At 30.4% G+C, this 18,662-nt stretch overlaps 5 protein-coding genes across 10 annotated transcripts; 4 read left to right on the plus strand and 1 right to left on the minus strand.

The window, feature by feature from the left end:
* The first annotated feature begins 1,083 nt into the window (after positions 1–1,083).
* On the plus strand, positions 1,084–3,996 carry LOC131662771 (uncharacterized). The gene is made up of 5 exons (XM_058932680.1): positions 1,084–1,692; positions 2,241–2,405; positions 2,477–2,600; positions 2,675–2,833; positions 2,963–3,996. Exons 2-5 carry the CDS (start codon positions 2,241–2,243, stop codon positions 3,778–3,780), a joined length of 1,266 nt encoding a protein of 421 aa, XP_058788663.1. The 5' UTR covers positions 1,084–1,692; the 3' UTR covers positions 3,781–3,996.
* Positions 3,997–4,187: 191 nt separating this feature from the next.
* On the plus strand, positions 4,188–6,251 carry LOC131662730 (RNA-binding region-containing protein 3). Its single transcript, XM_058932592.1, has 6 exons — positions 4,188–4,314; positions 4,455–4,922; positions 4,994–5,135; positions 5,209–5,673; positions 5,761–5,908; positions 5,984–6,251. The coding sequence occupies exons 1-6, from the start codon at positions 4,300–4,302 to the stop codon at positions 6,138–6,140; spliced, it is 1,395 nt and encodes a 464-aa protein (XP_058788575.1). The 5' UTR covers positions 4,188–4,299; the 3' UTR covers positions 6,141–6,251.
* An 89-nt stretch (positions 6,252–6,340) lies between these two features.
* Positions 6,341–8,153, minus strand: LOC131662731 (uncharacterized). Of its 5 annotated transcripts, none has more exons than XM_058932594.1 (6): positions 8,143–8,153; positions 7,638–7,795; positions 7,494–7,574; positions 7,148–7,403; positions 7,039–7,074; positions 6,341–6,965 (listed from the first exon to the last, which is right to left on the minus strand). In XM_058932594.1, exons 2-6 carry the CDS (start codon positions 7,737–7,739, stop codon positions 6,364–6,366), a joined length of 1,077 nt encoding a protein of 358 aa, XP_058788577.1. In that variant the 5' UTR covers positions 7,740–7,795; positions 8,143–8,153; the 3' UTR covers positions 6,341–6,363. The 5 variants fall into 5 exon arrangements, with proteins under 5 accessions (XP_058788577.1, XP_058788578.1, XP_058788576.1 ...); XM_058932595.1 differs by having other exon boundaries at positions 8,125–8,153; XM_058932597.1 differs by lacking the exon at positions 8,143–8,153 and having other exon boundaries at positions 6,647–6,736; positions 6,839–6,965; positions 7,638–8,115.
* Positions 8,154–8,605: 452 nt separating this feature from the next.
* Positions 8,606–14,967, plus strand: LOC131675726 (transcriptional regulator ATRX homolog). Its single transcript, XM_058954834.1, has 5 exons — positions 8,606–8,923; positions 10,381–10,648; positions 10,734–11,017; positions 11,240–11,474; positions 11,919–14,967. Exons 1-5 carry the CDS (start codon positions 8,732–8,734, stop codon positions 11,978–11,980), a joined length of 1,041 nt encoding a protein of 346 aa, XP_058810817.1. The 5' UTR covers positions 8,606–8,731; the 3' UTR covers positions 11,981–14,967.
* A 579-nt stretch (positions 14,968–15,546) lies between these two features.
* On the plus strand, positions 15,547–18,470 carry LOC131662725 (speckle-type POZ protein-like). Of its 2 annotated transcripts, none has more exons than XM_058932585.1 (2): positions 15,547–15,839; positions 15,916–18,470. In XM_058932585.1, the coding sequence occupies exon 2, from the start codon at positions 15,933–15,935 to the stop codon at positions 17,316–17,318; it is 1,386 nt and encodes a 461-aa protein (XP_058788568.1). In that variant the 5' UTR covers positions 15,547–15,839; positions 15,916–15,932; the 3' UTR covers positions 17,319–18,470. The 2 variants fall into 2 exon arrangements, with proteins under 2 accessions (XP_058788568.1, XP_058788569.1); XM_058932586.1 differs by having other exon boundaries at positions 15,547–15,726.
* The last annotated feature ends 192 nt before the right edge of the window (positions 18,471–18,662 follow it).

The raw sequence follows: 18,662 nt of genomic DNA on the forward strand, positions 1-18,662 counted from the left end.
GGACGGACCCCTTGGAAAAGAAAATTCCCGACAAAGCTGGCGACTCTGTGCACCTTGACAAAAGCGTATATAAGTTTCATTGATGTAGCGCCAACAATGACTTTGTAGAAAAAGCTGCCGTACACATGGAATATCTTCATTTTTTCGAGGGGGCCTTATGCGGTGAAAGGGAAGTGCGCGGAGGGGCCCGCCGATTCCGAGAAGGGCCGCGCTCATCTAATATTACACTTGCATGGCCCGTCTTGTATACACAAATAGCTGCTTTCTCTCTCTCTCTCTCTCTCTCTCTCTCTCTCTTTGTGCCTTTTCTTCTCCCGACCATATAACTGGTTTTAATTTATTCTTACCGAGAAAGGACGTGGTTTTTCTTCGTTACTTTTGTTTTTCTTTTTCGGGATTCCCGCTTCAATAAACAGATGGTCGGTTGTTCGAATACTGGTTTCGTCAATGCACGTTGCTTTACAATTATTTCAGATTATTGTCCAAATGGATTATTATTTTCTTTCTCCGGTCAAGAGTGTTATTTTAACATTCTAAGTTCGAAGACAAACCCACATAAGTTGAAAACTATGAGAAAAAGCGTACCTCGGTCGTATAGGAGTTGGTAGCAAATTGTCGGCTTGGCTCGATCTTTACAGGGCTCTCGTAACAAATTCTTCACATGGACTAGTACATTTTCATTTTAAATCGCTAATGGTAAAAATTCGCAAAGAATTAATGTTTTTAAGTACCTAATGGCTAGGTATATAAATAAAGAAAAAACAAAAAGATGTTATGCAACTCTTGTATAATAATCGATTTATTCAGAAAGTCTTTCAAGATATATATATATATTAAACACTATGAATGAAAACTTAACTATAGTGATAATAGTATTTATTTGTGATTTCTTACAGTATGCGTTATCTGAAAATTTTAATTGTTATCTGAAAATTTATGCGCTGTGATCAGCGTTGACGCTGGAATAATTACTTTGCTGGGTCCCTAGAAAATAGCCCCCCAGATTTGGTGAGATTTAATACATATTTCAATGCCGTACCTACCTTGCTATTAGCGTACTCGTGGCTACAAGCTAAAAATTTAGTCAATTAGTTTACTTTTATTTATTATTAAAAATATGTAGTATTTAATGAAAAATTATTTTCAATCGCAGTTTGAAGTTGAAAAATTGGGTAGTTGCTGGATGTTGGTTAAATAAGTATCGGGTTGTAACTTGAAAATAATATAGATCATTATTATTTTTATTCTTTGAAATGCATATTTTATGATTAATTTGCTTTTATGTAATGCTAAGTGATTGTAATTTCCATCTAAAAAAAGTAAAATAATCACAAAGTTTTCATACAAAGTAAACGTGCAAAGTATACGTACAAAGGTACGGCACTGACGGAGTAGCCGACGCAATTCTCATACCAAATCTAGGGACCCAGCAGCTAGAGCATTTTTCACAGCAAAGATAATAACCTGAAGGTAGTCAGGAAGTAATCTCGAAACAAGCTATTCGATTTGGCCTAACGTAGCACTCATGGAGACTTATACAGTCTTCATGGCAGCACTGCATCCAGCATTTGGCCAGTTTGCAAGTTAAGGTTACAAATAGGATCAAAACAAAACAAATGGCAATTATAATAAAACTGACAGTATATTAATCAAATTCATATTAAGTGTGATTTTTGAAGTAAATTTATCAAGGTATGGCAGTACGTTCAATTTTACAAATTTTTATATTATAGCAAAGATTAGCAAATAATTTAACTATTCACTAATTGATAATTCAAAGATAGAAACCTAGAAAAATATTACAACTCTATTTGCAACTAAATGATATATATTATATTTCATTTATATACATTTGTTTCATATTTCATTCATATTCCTATTTATTATTTATAAATTATATGCAAATTAAATTATAAAAGTACATATTTAAATGATGAGAAGTCATTCAATGTCTGTACAATTGAATTATTATTTCAATACTCTCTGAGCGAGGACTTGATTTATACACGCTCGGAAAAGCAAGCGTGCTTCAAATCTCATCTCACACACATCATGTATAGAAAAATAAAGTTAGATACATATGCAAGAAAGTGATTTCACCTTTCTGTTGCTTCTTCACCTTTGCTTCGTTAGGGGGAAAATGTCCATATGACGTTCAAATTTCTTTTTTACACCAGTATTAAAATGTGCTAAATTTTAAACATTGGAATTATGTAAGTAATTTGCTTCTACTATTACAGATGCCTACTTGCTATGCAAAAGGATGCAAAAATAGTTCTGCCAAAGGTGTCAAAATGAGCTGTTTCCCTAAAAATTCCATACGAAGAGAATTGTGGACAGATATTTGCAAAAAGTTTGGCGCCAAAACTTATATGCTTCCTAATGATCATTCAGTTTTGTGTGAAGTGAGTATTAAGCTTAAATTTTTAAAATACTTTTTTAGAGTGAAACAAAATATTTGACAAAACTTTTCTAGTATCATTTTACAGCAGATATGTGGGAAAAGCCAAAAGTAGATGGAAAAAAGAAACTGAAACCTGATGCAGTGCCTACTATTTTTGGTCATTCAGTGTTTCAAGTTAAAAAAAAAAAACGAATGGGTATGTAACAACACTTCTGTTGATTTTATAAAAAAAAATATAAATGATTATTAAAAACTTTATATTTGATGCAGTTGCTCCACCTCAAATTAACTACCTAAATACAATTATGGTGCGTACCAATCCTCATACCAAAGACCTTCAAATATGGTCTAAATCGGGCCAACACTATAAAATATTACTAGTCAATCGTCCAACCAATAAGTCTATGATCACAGCTGATAAATCAAAAGGTATACAAAGTTTGCATAAAAAACTATAATTTCATTAAAAATATAATTACATTAAATAACTATAATTTCTACATTTATCAATTTACTGAGAATATTCATTATTTATATAAATATTTTATAATATTACAGATTTAGACACGAAAGAAAATGAAGAAGTATCAATTATTGAAGAAAAAAATACAAGCCTGCTCTCAAATAGCAATGCAATTTCATATTACATTAAGGATGAAACATCAGAGGTTACTAAAAATACAGATATTCCAAATGATCCTGTCAGTAATTGCAAGTTGCTAAAAGATGATGATAGTGATTCAGATTCTTTTATAGATAAAAATTTTGAACCGATAACAGATGATGAAATAGAAGTCACTGAAGAAGATTATGAAAACTTTGAACCAGTAACAGATGAAGAAATTAATTTCAATGAGGATAATAATTTACCAATGAAAGAAAAAAATATTAACCCCAATATGAACACAGAAGAACACCGTGTACATTTGTTGCCGAAACACCTCAACCAATTTTCTTGTAAAACAACTGATGCAAAATGCAGTAGATGTGAAAAATTTGAAAAAGCATTGCAAAATAGTGAAAAAATGAGAATTATGATGAAAAACAATCATAAGATGACACGTAGAAGTCTAAAGAGCAAGATACAATTACTAGAAAACAAAATAAAAGTATTAGAAACTAATTACATAGGCTTACGTAAAATTTTAAATGAAGATCAAATTAATTTTTTGGGTAAAGGAACAAAAAGGAGGTATAAGTGGTCTCAAGAAACTCTATTGAAAGCAAATGAATATAAACTTGCATTAGGTAGAAAAGGATACCAATTATTACTCGATTATAAGTGGCCATTACCAACTATCAGAACCATACGCGCTAATCTAGAAAAGAAAAAAGTTGTAAAAAACGAATCTTCCTCCCATCCTGACAGTGTTTAAAATGACCTTCATTTTTTCATGATTTGTGTTATTTATTATTTTATTTTTTTATAACCTTAAAATTTTGTATTTTTGGTAGTGTACATAATTAAATGATTAACTATTAAGCAAAAATGTATTGTTACTTAAGAATAAGAAATTTTTATTTACAAATAAAGATTTTACAATTTTGTTTTGATTTACGACCCTTAAAATAATATTTACAATCAGAACGTATGTTTAGTTCCAGCATCTTATTGATTATTTTATTAAATTTTTCAAATGAAGTAGATTTATTTCACTCTACTTTTATATAATAATTTTGAGCAACTTGTATCTACTACTACAATTCAAATCTAGCGCGTTAATCGGTAACAGAAACAGATGATTAAAGAATTGATGTCATGAACATTCGTTTCAGACAAGCAGAAAAAAGTAAACGAAAACAATGCGTAGATACTTAAGTGTTTTCTTTTTTATTTTATCTCATAGTTAATGAAAAATTTTATTAATTGTATATAGTGCTATTTCAATTGTAAAATGACAAATCAAACGGTAGGAAGTTTGTTATTTATTAAAAATGATTTACATGTAATTCGTTTTTTAGGTTATATTTACTTGAATTTATGAATGAAGTCTAAATTCATTTTAAATGTACTAAGAAAATTAATTTTTAATATGTTCATATTCCATAGGATCTTTGCACTCTAAGAGTACTACATTTACCACCAGGACTTTCAAACGAAAAACGAGATGAACTTTTCAGGCATTATGGAGCAGTTAAAACACGAACAATACGAAAATCAGAAAAATACACAATCACGTTTGTTGAATTTCATAACAAAGAATTAGCTAAGGAAGCTTTAATACGACTTCATCAATTACCAGTTAAAGGTCGAAGATTGTCAATAGAATTTGCAAAAAGAAATATATCGGTAGATGATAACGATGATCAAGAAAATTTGGAAGAAAATGATGCTCAGTTAGAACAATGCAAAGCCAATTACAAAGAATTTATGAAAAAATTAAATAATTGGGCACCACAAAGTTTATTTATGCAGCCTATACCACCTAATATAAAGTACAAGTATCCTCCTGCGACAAAATGTACAGTTTTGCGAATAGCCTTACAGTTGCTTAAGGAACCTACATTTTATACTCAAGTATGTCAAATAAAACTCACTTTTCTATTATGATTAATTTAAAATCTAATACATTTTCTAAAATGTCATAGGTTTTACATTTAATGAACAGAATGAATATACCTCCTCCATTTGAAGAATTAGAAGAAAAATATCCTATAATTAAAGAAATATATGATGTTGAAAATCATAATTATTTGTTTAACTTTGCAGAGTCTCCACGTGATAAATCAGGTAAATACATTTGTATTATTTGAATTACTTGCAGTCATGATTTTTATATTATTCGTTTTATTTGTATATTTAGTTTTTGAAGAGCAATCAAATCTGATCAAGGTAATTGAACAAAAAGAGGAAGAAGATGATCAAGAGGAATCAGAATATGAATCAGATAAAGAAATAAGTAATATGTCACATCACATAATACCAGAAAAACGAAAATTGCCACAATCTAAAAAACGAATGAAGATTCCTAAGTTTATTAACCCTCTCAAACAGCTAGTAGTTGCATCTACAAGTCAGAAACAGAGACCCCAAGATGTGTTTGAGCTACAAACTCGCAAAAATAAACAGCAGAAATTGGTATTGGAGACTCTCAAACCAAGTGTTGAAGAAACCAAAAGTGAGGGAACATCATCATTTATTGTTAATCCAACTGGAAATGTAGAAGGTTTTGGACTGATCTTCCCAGCTAAGAAAGATGAAGAAAAAGAAGAGCTAAGAGAATTTATTAGCATAGAAGAATTAACTAAAAATAAAATGTCAAATTACAGTAAGTTTTCCATAATGTAAAATGTGTAAAAAGATTAAATTTCAATATGAAATATTTTCAATACAAAGTAATTACTTTTTATTTCAGCTGCAGACAAAGTATTTGCAAATTATAGTCCTGGTAATCCATATTTTAAGTTATATATAAAAAACCTTGACAAACATGTAGAAGAAAGTGATTTGCACTACATTTACCGTCGATATGTTATACCAAGTTCAAGTAAAGATGAGGCCGAGTAAGTGTATTTTTATCATTTGTTACAGTTAAAGAAAACTTAAATGAACTCAAATAATTATTATTAATTTTTCAGGTACAATGTTAAGCTCATGAAAGATGGAAGAATGAAAGGTCAGGCGTTTGTCACTCTGCAGAATACTGAACTAGCGAAATTAGCACTCCAAGAAACAAATGGCTACCATTTGAAAGATAAACCAATGGTTGTGCAATTCTCTAAACCAAAGGAATAATATTTTTATACAATAACTGTCAATACTTTTTGTATATATTTTTATTCGGCATCATCTGCAAATGTTTGTACATATAAAACATGTTATAATAAACAAATAATTATTCTAAGTCAGCAAGTCGCTTTTTATTTAAAAATCCAATGGAAAATTAAATAATCAATTATATAAATATTTACAAAGACAGATTTACATAGACTAAAGCAAGTCAAAATAAAAAAGCAAGTCAGATTTGTTCTTCTTTGATTTGAATTTCTTCACATTGCATTGACAATATTTCTGATTTGAAAAGCATTTCCTTCTCCAATAAAACATTTCTTGTATCTAAACAAATTTGGCATTGGTCTGCCTTAACCAAAACTAACTTACAATGTATATGACGCCAAGTTTGGCAAACATCGTGGACTAAACTATCAGTCTTCACTATAAGTAAATCATCTCCAAGTCCTTTACAGATTTGTATTTTATCAAAAATGTGTAATATACTAAGCAATTTTTTAATGCTGTCAAGAACATCTGGAAGTATTGTTTCCTTTACATTAACAGGTAAACCATAAATAGAATAATGAATGGTTCCACCTTTGTCAATAATCAGACTTCTTTGCATCACAGTTATTAAATTTTCATTATTGTTGATCACATGAGGTTTGTAAAAAACAATACATGGCTTAAATGAATCATTTTCAAATTCTGTTACTGACCAGTGTTTTGGAATCAAAAGTTGTTTATAATTATCTTTTACACTACTATATACATCCTGCTCATCTCTTATTTGTAAAATAGGGGTATATTTTGGATGGATAGTGTAATTCTTTACTGTTTTGGTACCTGCATTAATAAAAATAATTAAATATTATAGTTAAATAAGAGGGAGGAAAATACCTATATTTTTTAGATATACCTTCCTTTGTTAGCATATGTATTTTTTTCAAATTATCTGAAGTGATAAGATTTTCTTTAAGTATTAGAAGTTATTTTATAATATATATAAAATTTATGTGAATACATACTCGGTAATTTATTTTTCAAATACTTTGAAGGCTCTAAAAACTTTGGATCTTCTTTCAATACAGTACCTAATTCTGATTCAGAGTAAGATTTTTTCTTTTCAGATTTTGATACAACTGGTTCTATTTCAATACTTATTGCTGGTGATGTCCATTTTGCAAATTTTGTTTTTATTAGATTAGGCTGTATTAAACTACGTTTTGTATTTATTCTTTTATTTGGTGGTAAATTAGATTTCATACAATTCCCGTTTTTTACCTAGAAAATAGATGTCATCAACAGTTAAGTAATATATTTGATCATGAAGTTGAAATGAAACAAATAAAAACTAACAAATCAACTACATACATTGTTTTTTGTAACACTAACAATAATTGGATAAGTTTGTCCATTTCGCATTTTAGTTTGAGCATTTACTTCTGAGTTATTCTAAAAATTGAATAACTAATTTAGCAAAGGAAGTTATAAATACAAAAACAAAAATAACATTACCGGTCTAATGATTAATCTACCAGAGCTATTACGCTTTATCCATTCTTCAATAGTACGTTGATTTTCAGGATTCTCTTCCAAAATGTTTTTGTGCTGGGACATCCCTTCAATTTGAAAAATGCTCTATCTATGTTCTATACTATTTTCCGAAACTTAAACTAAAAAACAAATTATAATTGTAACTTGAAGTGCACAAATGTTATAGATACATTTTTCACAAATTCATTTTTTGGTCAATAGCTATAAAAAATAATAGCTAACTATAACTTCGGCAATCACATTAAAGCGACAAAAAACCATAAATAATTTAAGACAATCAATGCCAAAAATATTATTGAACTGATTGTCAATCTTCATTAATTAAACACATTAAAAGTATAAAAGATTGTAATATTTATTATGCAATATTTTATGCATGCATTTCAGTTTAGATCAATGAAACCGATATGTATGCGTGCATTCAATAAAAATATTAGCATTTTCGTACACTATAGAAAAAACTCACGTTGATGTCGCTATATTTAAGTACTAGTAATTGCTGTATAGTTATAAAGTTTGCGGGAGTCAGCTGATGACGACGTGAATCGACCGAGAGCGGTTGATTGAAACCCAACCACTTTTACCTATACTTTTTTCTGTAATTTGATTTATTGAGCTCTAAAATGATTTTCCATTGTTCAAATTAATTAATATACACAATTTTTAAATTATGATATTTAACTTTAAATAGCCTTTTACTGCGTATTATTTTATAAAAAAATATTAACTTGCGTTGACTGTATAAAAATTTAATAAGAAAAAATAAACAAACAGCAATCCAATTTTTCAATAGAAAATAATTTAAAAAAATATTACTAAACTCTCAAATAATCACTGACCGTCATGTACACTCCTTCTCAATGACAGTCAACCACTCTTTCTTGCTTGGATGTATGTATTGGCAATGCAAACGGCTGCCGCGGCGTGACGCTGACACGTAGGCATCACCAGTGCAGATCAGTCCGCTGCTGGCCTTTGCTGTCAGTGTACTCTATCGTTCGTCGACTTCATACTTTATTAATCGAAAAGAATAAAGAAAATAAGTAACACAAGTCATGGATCTAAGCGTAATATTGCAACCGCAAGTTACGGTACCAGTATGTTTTGTAGTGATTTGCGCAATCCTGACGTTCGTTTTTGGTTTCAAGAAAACCGAGCAACCGCCCTTCGCCCATTTCTCAAGCATCGCCGACGCTGAACGAAAAACTCAAGCTCATTCCAAGAAAAAATCCAAGAACAAGGAGAAGGTAAGTGAGTTTTTTTGTTAAGTAGCAAGTTAAATGGGATCTTCGTACTTTGCAATGGGGTTCGTACGTTTGTGTATTGATAAGCGTTTTGACGTGGAGGTTATGTGTCGCCATATGCGAGAAAGCAGATATGACTGTATATATTCACACGCTCAAGGTGTGTGTGCATATCGTCAATTATGTTCCATATGCCGTGTCCCGCATTCGACATTCTTTGCTAGATGGTCAATGAACGTTTTTGTTGGAGAGCTCTCCTACCTAGAGCTCTTTGCTTTCATTTGAAAGAACTGTATGGAATAACGCGACTTAATTTGAGAAAAAATGCATGCACGAGGCATTGCACGGTTGCAAGTCATCTAAATAAATCTTTTCTACTTCGTTTTTTTGCATGTATTACGTGTTCTAATTAACAAATCGCGTTCTTTCTTTCGTATACTTTTGATTTCAAAAGAATATTGTCGAGATACGCAAAAGCTTAGCCTACTTCTCCGTTGAATGGAAAACTCGACAGTAATCATTGTACAAAGTATCTCTATAATGAAAATGGCTTGATCGTGAATCAATATAAATCACGTCGCGAAATCTCGGCCGCATGACTGTACACGTGGGTCGCCTCTGCCACTCTCTAGTTCTCTCTCCATAATAAATGCCAAGTTACAAGAAAAAATTTTTTGGTGCCATATGGCAACACGCCACGCATGCACACGCATAGCGAAGCGAAGGCCTTAATCAGCTGGCGAATATGTCGCGTAACACCGAGAATTTCTTCCAGATGCTTGTTTTCTTGTAGAGACTTTTGATATTTTTTTGCAAAAGTTGAACATTTAATTGCGTGGGAATGACTGGGATTGTATGTAAACATTTATGGACTGTTCAGTCGATTGCTTTGTCTGTTGAAAAGCATAACATAAACATTTTCATAAATATTTATTGCAAATAACTAAATTATTCAGTAAAATATAAATTTCTTTTACATCGTCGCGCAATGTTATAAAAATTCCCTAGTTGGAGCATTCGCAAATGGAGCTGATTATTGTTACGCTTGCTTAGTAGAGCGTGAATTGTATTTCTGAAAAGTAAAAACATTTTTCTCATAAAATGGAAGAATTAAAAATTATTTAATTTAAAACCACCGTGAAGAAAATTATTTTTTTTAATATTATTCTGCTAAACAATACTTTCATGTATTTTATAAATTCTGATATGATTCAATTACATTTCATTATATCAACCAAAATAAATTTTTTTTTTTTACATTATACAATTTTTTAATCATAAATTTAATTGATTCTAGTTCCATAATCGAAAACAACATTATTTCATTTCAAATTTCCTTTTGTTAGTCTAGAAATAAGAGCTTTTGTTTCGCGAATATCAGTTAAATTCTAGAATTAACACAAATGGGAAAGCTTCCAATTGGCGCTTATATTTAACTAGTTATTTTTGTTAAATTACAGCGAGCAGCCAATGGTCAAGTGACAACGGAAAAGGCCAGTCCATCGAAAAAATCGACTCCCAAAACCGAGACATCGGCCAAAAAGAGTAATAAGTCCGACGAGATTGACGGTAAAATCAAGGAACGTAAACAGGACGACAACAAGACTTCCAACAATAAGAAGGAGAAATCTCAAGAGGTTAAGAACAAGGAGAATAAAGTGGAGCAGACAAAAAATAAGAAGAACTTGAAGAATTCACTTCAAGAGAAACCTGTTGATTACGATGAAGGTACTGTTATTATTTTAATTGTGGAATCAGTTTTACAGTGATTACAAATTTGTAATTACTGACAAAGTTTTTTTTACTTTTTCAGGTGACTGGGAACTCGCCTACTCTCGTAAAGAAAAATTAAAAAAGAAGAAAGAAGAAGAGACACCTTCTAAAAAATCAAAGAAATCCAAAAAAGCTGAGAATGAGCCTGCTAACAATAAGGAACATGAAAAAACTGAAGTAAAGGATAAAGTTGCTAAAGAAACCGAAAATAAGGAGTTGAAGGAGAAAGATAGCAAAGCTATTTTGATCTCTAACAAAAACGTTGAACAAGATAAAGTGGTTGAAAAGGTTGAGGAAGTTGAAAAAGTACAATTTTTTGCAACTGTAAGTATTTATCTCAGCGCATTATTACTTTTCTAAAATTATAATTTTCGTTGATTCATTTAACTATAATGTAACTTGAACATGATCAATTTGACAATGAAAAGGTTTCAATGGTTTAAAGTAAAGTACAAACAAATTATCTGTTTGAGATACCAATAATATTACAACATTTTTTCATTCATGAAACTTTGTATATTTATCAAATCAAAACATTTTTATTAGGAATCACCGAAAGTAGAGAAAGAGGAGAAAAAGTATAATAAGGGCAAGAAGGCCAAGAAAAACATAGAAGCCGACTCAGTAAAACCGATCTCCGAAACATCACCGAAACCTGATAATGTGACCGCTGAACCTGCCGTTGAAAATAAGCCTGTCGAAACTCTCGCCAAAGTTGAGATGGTTGTGATTGAACAGAGTGATGAGAAGGCTGGAGTTATTGCATTTGACGAATTAGGAGGTATTACTCAAAACTTCTATTATGTTCAATTCAACTATGCAATTACTTTTAAAGTTTAACAATTTTTTTAACTTTTAATCCTTAGAGTCACAGCTTTATTTGAAAATTTAGCATTTGCAGTTCTATCAATATTATTAACTCGAATATAATTCAATCAAATCTGACATTTGACTTTTCAAGCATTTAAATTTGCAAAATATAGATTGTTCAATTGATTTATGTAATTTAAAGATCTAATCTAGTTTTCATTTAATTTTGCTTATGTTTTGAAGTTATTTATCATTGTCTGCTATAGCGGAAGCTATGACTAAGGGTTGATATGAATGCTAATTTATATTTTATGCAATTGAAACTTTTATTTATAATTTATCAAGCTAAATCATTTAATATTTGCCAATAATATAATTTTGAAATTGAATGAAGACAATTTTCTAAATTTCACAGACGTCTGGAAGGAAGCGAAAGCCCCAAAAAAGAACAAAAAGAAAACTCGTAAGGACAATTGAGGATAAATTATTGGCCGTTGAAAATATAGACAAGTTCCTTGCCCCTCAGGGATAATCAAACGAGATTTTCATCTCGTTTTCTCCCATGTATATATGCAAGAAAACTTCAAATAAGTAAATTCTTATTAGGAGAGCTCGACGACGACAAAAAGCTGCCTTAATATATTTCTCATTAAGAGAAATAGGCATATACATGTTTTTTTTTTCTAAATGCAGCTCTTTATCCAAAATTTTGCTAGGTAAAATTTAACGTTGAGAGTTATTTTATCTCTTTTTGTATTGTAGTCACTGTGTCAGTACAGAAGTTCGAAAATTTCATAGTCAAAAATATCAATGTGGATGACATTAAAGGAATCCTCTTGATATTTTATTTGTTTTAAAAAGTCGTTGTTCGTGTTTTGTAGCAATTCGGGATCAATAGTTTATATAACTAATGGAATGTTTATAGAAAAGCGTGTCAAGTGAACTAACACCTTTTTATTTCATTTTTTTAATGTAAAAGTGTTTGTTGTATTGTCTACATGAGGTAACTTGATTATAGTTAAGGAACTTATTGATAGTTTTGATGTTCATGAGTCTAGTTAAATGAGTTGTTAAATTTAGAAAGAATTCATAAAAATGTTTTTTTTTACAACAGTTTTATGTCGTTTGAGCCGAATTAAAAAAAAATCTTTAAATGTTGACAAAAATTCAGATCAACTATTGTATCATATTAAACTTAGTTTTCAGAAAGTACAACGATTTATTACAAATCAACAGTTTCTAAGATTATTATTGATAATTATTACTGTATCTTTAATAAAGATTCTTTATTGTTATTATTATATTACGCATGCACTAATGTTTGAGTATGATAGTCATATAGATGTTCGCATGTGTAATAAATAGCGAAAAGGGCAAGAATTCTATTCAAGAATTCGGTTACTTTGTTGTATCACTTGATCTGCGGTAAGCTGACGCGAGATGTAAAGTTGTATAAAATGTAAGAATTTCGAACTGGAAAGTGGATAAATATAACTGTAGAATTTTATAATTAACATTTATTGACAACAAATATTTATTCAAAATGATGTAAAAATGTTCGTTTCAGCTCCCTGATGATAAGAAATGATATTATAATCATTATACATAGATTGTCGACGTAAATTAATTCACTATCTTGAACAAATTACAAGATATATTTCAACATGCCATAATTTTCCAGCTTATTCCAAAATGTTTTATATTTAAAAATAGTTAGCAATCGCTTGATTCTGCCGTAACAATTAAAAATGCTAAGAATATTTTGATTAAAAATTCTTTTATGGTTCAATGGTATACAGATGTTTCAGAAATCATTGAGTCATCATTGAAGTTCTATCGTAATAATATACAAAGTTGCTGTGTCTACTGCACTTTGATACTTATTTGATAATGTCAAAGGTTATTACAAGCATACTATATACAAGTATGAGATAATCGCTTTTTATATATTAATGTGTGCTTTTATAAATATATACAGCTAAACAGATGTTTATAATGCAAAATAAATCTCTATCGTACTTAAATTAACGAAAATAAGTACGAAGGAAGCGACAGCATTAATTGATGATTTAATCTTTGCCAAAGGCTGTTTAGGTAGCACTGATTTTGAATGTGAAATATTTTTGTATAAGCCGATTATTGTTTATTTATGTAAGTATTTACTCTGAAAGTTGAAATAATTATTACTCAAGTTTTTCATAAAAGACAAAAACGTAATATGGAAAAGCCGTTTGAGTGGTTTGATTTTGAAAAATGTATAACCTTCAACAAATTTTTTATAATACTAATAATCGTATCGGAACTGTACATAGCACCTTGGGTAAATATTATGTAGATGTTGTATCAAAACAGTGACTGATGATTGTGTTTAAATTAGAAACAATACAAAAATGTGCAAAATTTCACAAAAAAAAAAACTGCTGAGTCAAACATATTGCAGCTACTGTAAATATGTACATTAAACAAAATATTTGGAAAGAACGGCAAATACTCAACAGTTTTCAGTTTTTTAATGAAATAAATATTATTTACTGTTATCCACGATCAAAGACTTTTAAAGTTGAGTACTTGCAGTTCTATTAGGAAGACTGTCTGAAGCTATGGTGTTTGCCCGATGAGACTGAACATTCCATTTCTCCGCTTTAATATATATACTAAGGGAGAATATTTAAACTCGAAAAAAAAACTTTCATTGGTACCCATAGTCTTCCAATAAACATGGATAATTCAGACTAATTCCTATTTGATATTACGTGTATCTATAAACAATTAATAACGTTGTAAACACGTTGAAGCAGGGGATTGTGAAAATAAATAAAATAAAATGTTTGCTGATACAGATATCTTTTTCGATATTATCGCTAATGTATTTATCAAACAAACTAGTGATTTCCATTTCTTCCACTGTCATTGTGTTCACGCTTTGACGAACAAGTAGAAAGCATTTTTGTATAAAAAAAAAATAAATAAAAACAGCGTTCTGTAATTTTATTTTTATTCGACCTGCTTGTTAAAACAGTATCGGTGGAAAAGCTTGCCGATTATGCAAGTTTATTTCACAGGGTGTGGGTCTGATTTAAGTGCGTATTTAGAATAAAAAGCTTTCGCGTCAAGCGTTGCTGTGCAACAATTTTTCTCTCCCCGCTCTGCTACGTCCGTAATTTTATCTCGATCAAAAGCAAAAGTTTTTGGCGCTATAAATTATGTAATAGGTAATTATTAATTACTGTACGCTGTGTATGCATATATCTTATAAGCGTAGCAAAATTTCGACGTACAATTGCTGGGTTATCATTTCGATTAAGTGGAAAAATAATAGCGAAGGTGAGTACGTGAGAAACGTGCAAGTTAGGTTTCCGGGTGTGAGGATGATTTGCTAACGTGTATATCTGGTGTGTGATACGCAATTAACGGAAAGACGATTATAAAAGTGACAACAGCGTATGCGATTAATAAAGATTATATTTTTCCAGCATTCAAAAGATTGTTTAATTATTTATTGAGAATCTGATTTTTTTTTGTTCGCTAAAATTCTTGTAAGGGATTTTCTACATAAGGAGACTTCGGACGTCGGATATTGGCTATCAGCTGTTTATTGTGATGAAAAAAGATAGTCAAATGATACATCAGTGCTCGTATCTTACACTATTACGGACATATCCAGATATTAAACAATTTGTTCTTTAACTTGATAATCTCAGTATACATCCGATGTTCGTCATTTGATGTCCGATGTCTTCTTATGTAGAAAGCCTCTAAGTCTTTTAATTTGAAAGAAAAATTATGAACATTACTAATTTAATAAGATGAACAAATATTGGTCTAAATGTTAATGAAGAAAAAAATTAATGCTTTGAAAGATTTAAGTGTTATTATATAAAACATCGAAGTAACAGTACGTAACTTATTAATATTAACTTATTAATGTGGTGTACTGAAAAACACAATACCCGAATTAGTGTATATCGAGCGTTTAAAGGGATTCGCTACATTCTCCCCCCCCCCCCCCCCCCCCTTCCACTCGGGATCGCGATGCAGTTGCGCGTACACATCCTTTGTTTGAGAGCTCTTGCTCCGATGCAGGTGAGCAGAGGAACGCGTCATGCGTGTTTACGATGCGTTTAAAAGTACAGGATTAGTCTATTTTTATTGGCCAACGGCATCAGCCTATTCTACAGTTGCAAACTAAAAAATTGACTTGCGATGACAATATCGTTCAGTAGGTAAACACGTAAGGGTTCTAAATCAATATTATGAATACGTCGAGTTGATATAACGTGAATTATTAGAAAAATAAAATCGTTCCTGTTTGTGTTTTGTCTTGGAGATTCCACATGTCAGTATTGTCGTCAAGTTTTTTATTGAATTTTGCGAATTATAACGTTTTATTATTTCTTTGTATTGTTTTGTAGACTGAAATAGCAGAGACATGGATGACATTTGTATAAAGTCACCAATTCCAGATAAGTGGGACACCACTAGAATGGAAATAATGAAGTTCAAGTATATGTGGACAATAAGTAATTTCAGTTACTTCTGGAACAATACACCAGGAGAGTATATAGATTCGCCAATTTTCTCAACAGGAATGAACGACAAGATAAAATGGCATCTACGCTTATACCCCAATGGCAGTGATGATGGTAATATTTATGATTATACACCTGACTGCAGCAATGTGGCTCTATATCTGTACCTGAAAACTCGTCCTGCACCAAGAATCGAAGCCAAGTGCAAATTTTCCATTATAAATAACAGAAGAGAAGAGATTAATATTAAAAGTTCAAGATATTGTCATCGTTCTGTTGATATGACTGATCCGGAACGTTTTACTGGTCTTGCAAAATTCATTAGGCGTGATTTTCTTATTGATCCTAACAATGGATTGTTGCCAAATGATACGCTTACAATACTCTGTGAAATTAGAGCATGTAAAGGCATAATCAATATTCTAGGCCTAAGTATTCCAAAACAACTTATGACTCCTAGATCTCAATGTGATGACCTTGGAGCACTTTTAGAAAGTGAAGAGTTTAGTGATGTGTCCATTATTGTTGGTTGTAGAGAGTTCAAAGTTCATAAAGCTATATTAGCAGCCAGAAGTCCAGTTTTTTTAGCCATGTTTAAACATAATATGAAAGAGAAAACTGAGAGTATTGTGGAAATTGATGACATTGATGAGAGAGTTATGAGAGAATTATTAAGATTTATCTATGCTGAAAGGGTAGATAGATTGCAAGAGTTTGCTCATGATCTTTTGGCTGCCGCTGAAAAATATTCACTTGATGGATTGAAGATAATGTGTGAAGAAACCCTTTGTGGAAAACTAACCATTCACAATGCTGCTGATGTTTTGGCCCTAGCAGATATGTATAATGCTGACTGTTTGAAAACACAAGTGATAAACTTCCTGGTTGCCCATGGAAAAGATCCATCTATTTGGACTAAGTACCTGAATTCTGCTAATTCTAAGACATCCTCACTTTTGACAGGCTGTTCAGAGATTTTTAGTAATTACATAAAATTATTAATTATATTGGCTCTCTGTATGTTCATTGTCATTTTGCTGGCTCCATACTTTTCATTCCTTGTTGATCCAATGTGTGATGTTACTGCAAAAATTTGTACTCCACACAAAGATATTGTAACCGATGCAGACACTATATCAATTGCTTTAAAGAAATTGCAAAAAAGCGCATCATCTTTTATGGAAGATCTATATGCTTTCATATCATATTTTATCAGGCTTATCTTGAATTGCATTGTTAATCCATTCCCAGCAGAACCTGAATTTCATGCTGGAAATGAAAATTAAGAATTTCACTGAGGAAAATCATATTTTCTATTAAAAATTTGTCTCTTAGTGACACTTTTAAAATTACTCTGATTTTAGATGTAAAAATTAAAGAATGAGTAGATGATAAATATAATATAGATGACCTATTGTGAGTCAAATAACAAAAATATTCTTGTAGATATATTACAAATATTTTTGTAGACCAATATTATCAAAAAGATAAGTCTTAAATCTATTTTAGGAGACATATCTAAACAAATTTTTAAATCTAATCCATTGTCAAGGTTGTTGAATTTTCAAAAAGCTTCAAATCAAAGTCTATTTTTTGGAGATAAAGAGCTACAATAAGTATAATAATGTCAATTTGAAAGTTATTGTTTAACGAAGTATTGAAAAAAACGCCATACTGCCTAATATTAATATTTTTTATAAATAGCTATTATGTAGAAATAATTTTAATAATTTTGCCTCAAGTATTAAATTAAAAATAAAAGTTACGCGTGGTGTGTGTACTCTGCCACACGACATTGCAATACGTATATTATAAAAAATCAACAAAAACTTTTATCACGGCCGGGAAATTTAGTGTCAATAAACTAAATATAAATAGAAGAAAAAGTTTTTTTTTGTAATTTGCAGACGATGATTAATAATTCGGGAATAAAGAGTTATTCAAGTGAAAATTTCTCAAGATTCAAGGATTGGCGAGAATCTTGAGTCTGCTTCTCTTAATCTGGAATACGTAGTCTTGTAAGTTACAAACTCCTGCACTTTAATATATTATAATTGAAGTACCTCAAACTGTGTTATAATTGCAATGTCGTGAGACGATGTGGGCATAAGTAATGAAAAGTATTTATTGATGAAATATCGACGAATAAGCTATTTTTCATTAGATTTTTGGAATATCCACCTTTTTAATAATGATGCATCTGTTGAGTCTCTATTGCTATAAAAATGCTATACTTTCGGATATTAGTTTCAAATGTATAGTAGCAATTGATCTCTGTGAACAATTAAAGTTAAGTAGAAAACAAATATAAAATAATATGAAATCATTATATTGTAGTTGAAATATTACTTGTAAGCACTATTTTAATCTTATTTATAGTTGATATGGAGATTTCTTTTGTTGTAAGAAGTTTTTAATGAATAAAGCAATATTTTGCAAAATTAAACAATGCAGCAGTTAATTGTTGCTCCACTCTTTTCCTATAAAAAAATTGAATTATCTACTTTGGTTTTGCAGAAAATTAAGGTACAATGTTGTTTTTCTTCAGTAGAAAGCTTTATTATAATGCATCTAACTAGAAATTACATATGTTTTTTGATTAATTGGAAAAATTATTTATATATAGTAGA

The sequence above is a fragment of the Phymastichus coffea genome, unplaced genomic scaffold, assembly GCF_024137745.1.
Source record: "Phymastichus coffea isolate CEN01 unplaced genomic scaffold, Cenicafe_Pcof_1.1 PCOF00028, whole genome shotgun sequence".
Lineage (NCBI taxonomy): Eukaryota > Metazoa > Arthropoda > Insecta > Hymenoptera > Eulophidae > Phymastichus > Phymastichus coffea.

Excerpts from the sequence above, each read along its gene's own strand:
- LOC131662771 (XM_058932680.1), top strand. The coding sequence starts at position 2,241 with ATGCCTACTTGCTATGCAAAAGGATGCAAAAATAGTTCTGCCAAAGGT. Across the intron at positions 2,601-2,674 it reads TAAAAAAAAAAAACGAATGG|TTGCTCCACCTCAAATTAAC; the intron begins GTATGTAACAAC and ends TATTTGATGCAG. Across the intron at positions 2,834-2,962 it reads CACAGCTGATAAATCAAAAG|ATTTAGACACGAAAGAAAAT; the intron begins GTATACAAAGTT and ends ATAATATTACAG.
- LOC131662730 (XM_058932592.1), top strand. Across the intron at positions 4,923-4,993 it reads AACCTACATTTTATACTCAA|GTTTTACATTTAATGAACAG; the intron begins GTATGTCAAATA and ends AAAATGTCATAG. Across the intron at positions 5,674-5,760 it reads AAATAAAATGTCAAATTACA|CTGCAGACAAAGTATTTGCA; the intron begins GTAAGTTTTCCA and ends TTTTTATTTCAG.
- LOC131662731 (XM_058932594.1), bottom strand. The coding sequence starts at position 7,739 with ATGTCCCAGCACAAAAACATTTTGGAAGAGAATCCTGAAAATCAACGT. Across the intron at positions 7,575-7,637 it reads GTAGATTAATCATTAGACCG|AATAACTCAGAAGTAAATGC; the intron begins GTAATGTTATTT and ends TTCAATTTTTAG. Across the intron at positions 6,966-7,038 it reads ACATATGCTAACAAAGGAAG|GTACCAAAACAGTAAAGAAT; the intron begins GTATATCTAAAA and ends TTATTAATGCAG.
- LOC131675726 (XM_058954834.1), top strand. The coding sequence starts at position 8,732 with ATGGATCTAAGCGTAATATTGCAACCGCAAGTTACGGTACCAGTATGT. Across the intron at positions 8,924-10,380 it reads AATCCAAGAACAAGGAGAAG|CGAGCAGCCAATGGTCAAGT; the intron begins GTAAGTGAGTTT and ends GTTAAATTACAG. Across the intron at positions 11,475-11,918 it reads TGCATTTGACGAATTAGGAG|ACGTCTGGAAGGAAGCGAAA; the intron begins GTATTACTCAAA and ends TAAATTTCACAG.
- LOC131662725 (XM_058932585.1), top strand. The coding sequence starts at position 15,933 with ATGGATGACATTTGTATAAAGTCACCAATTCCAGATAAGTGGGACACC.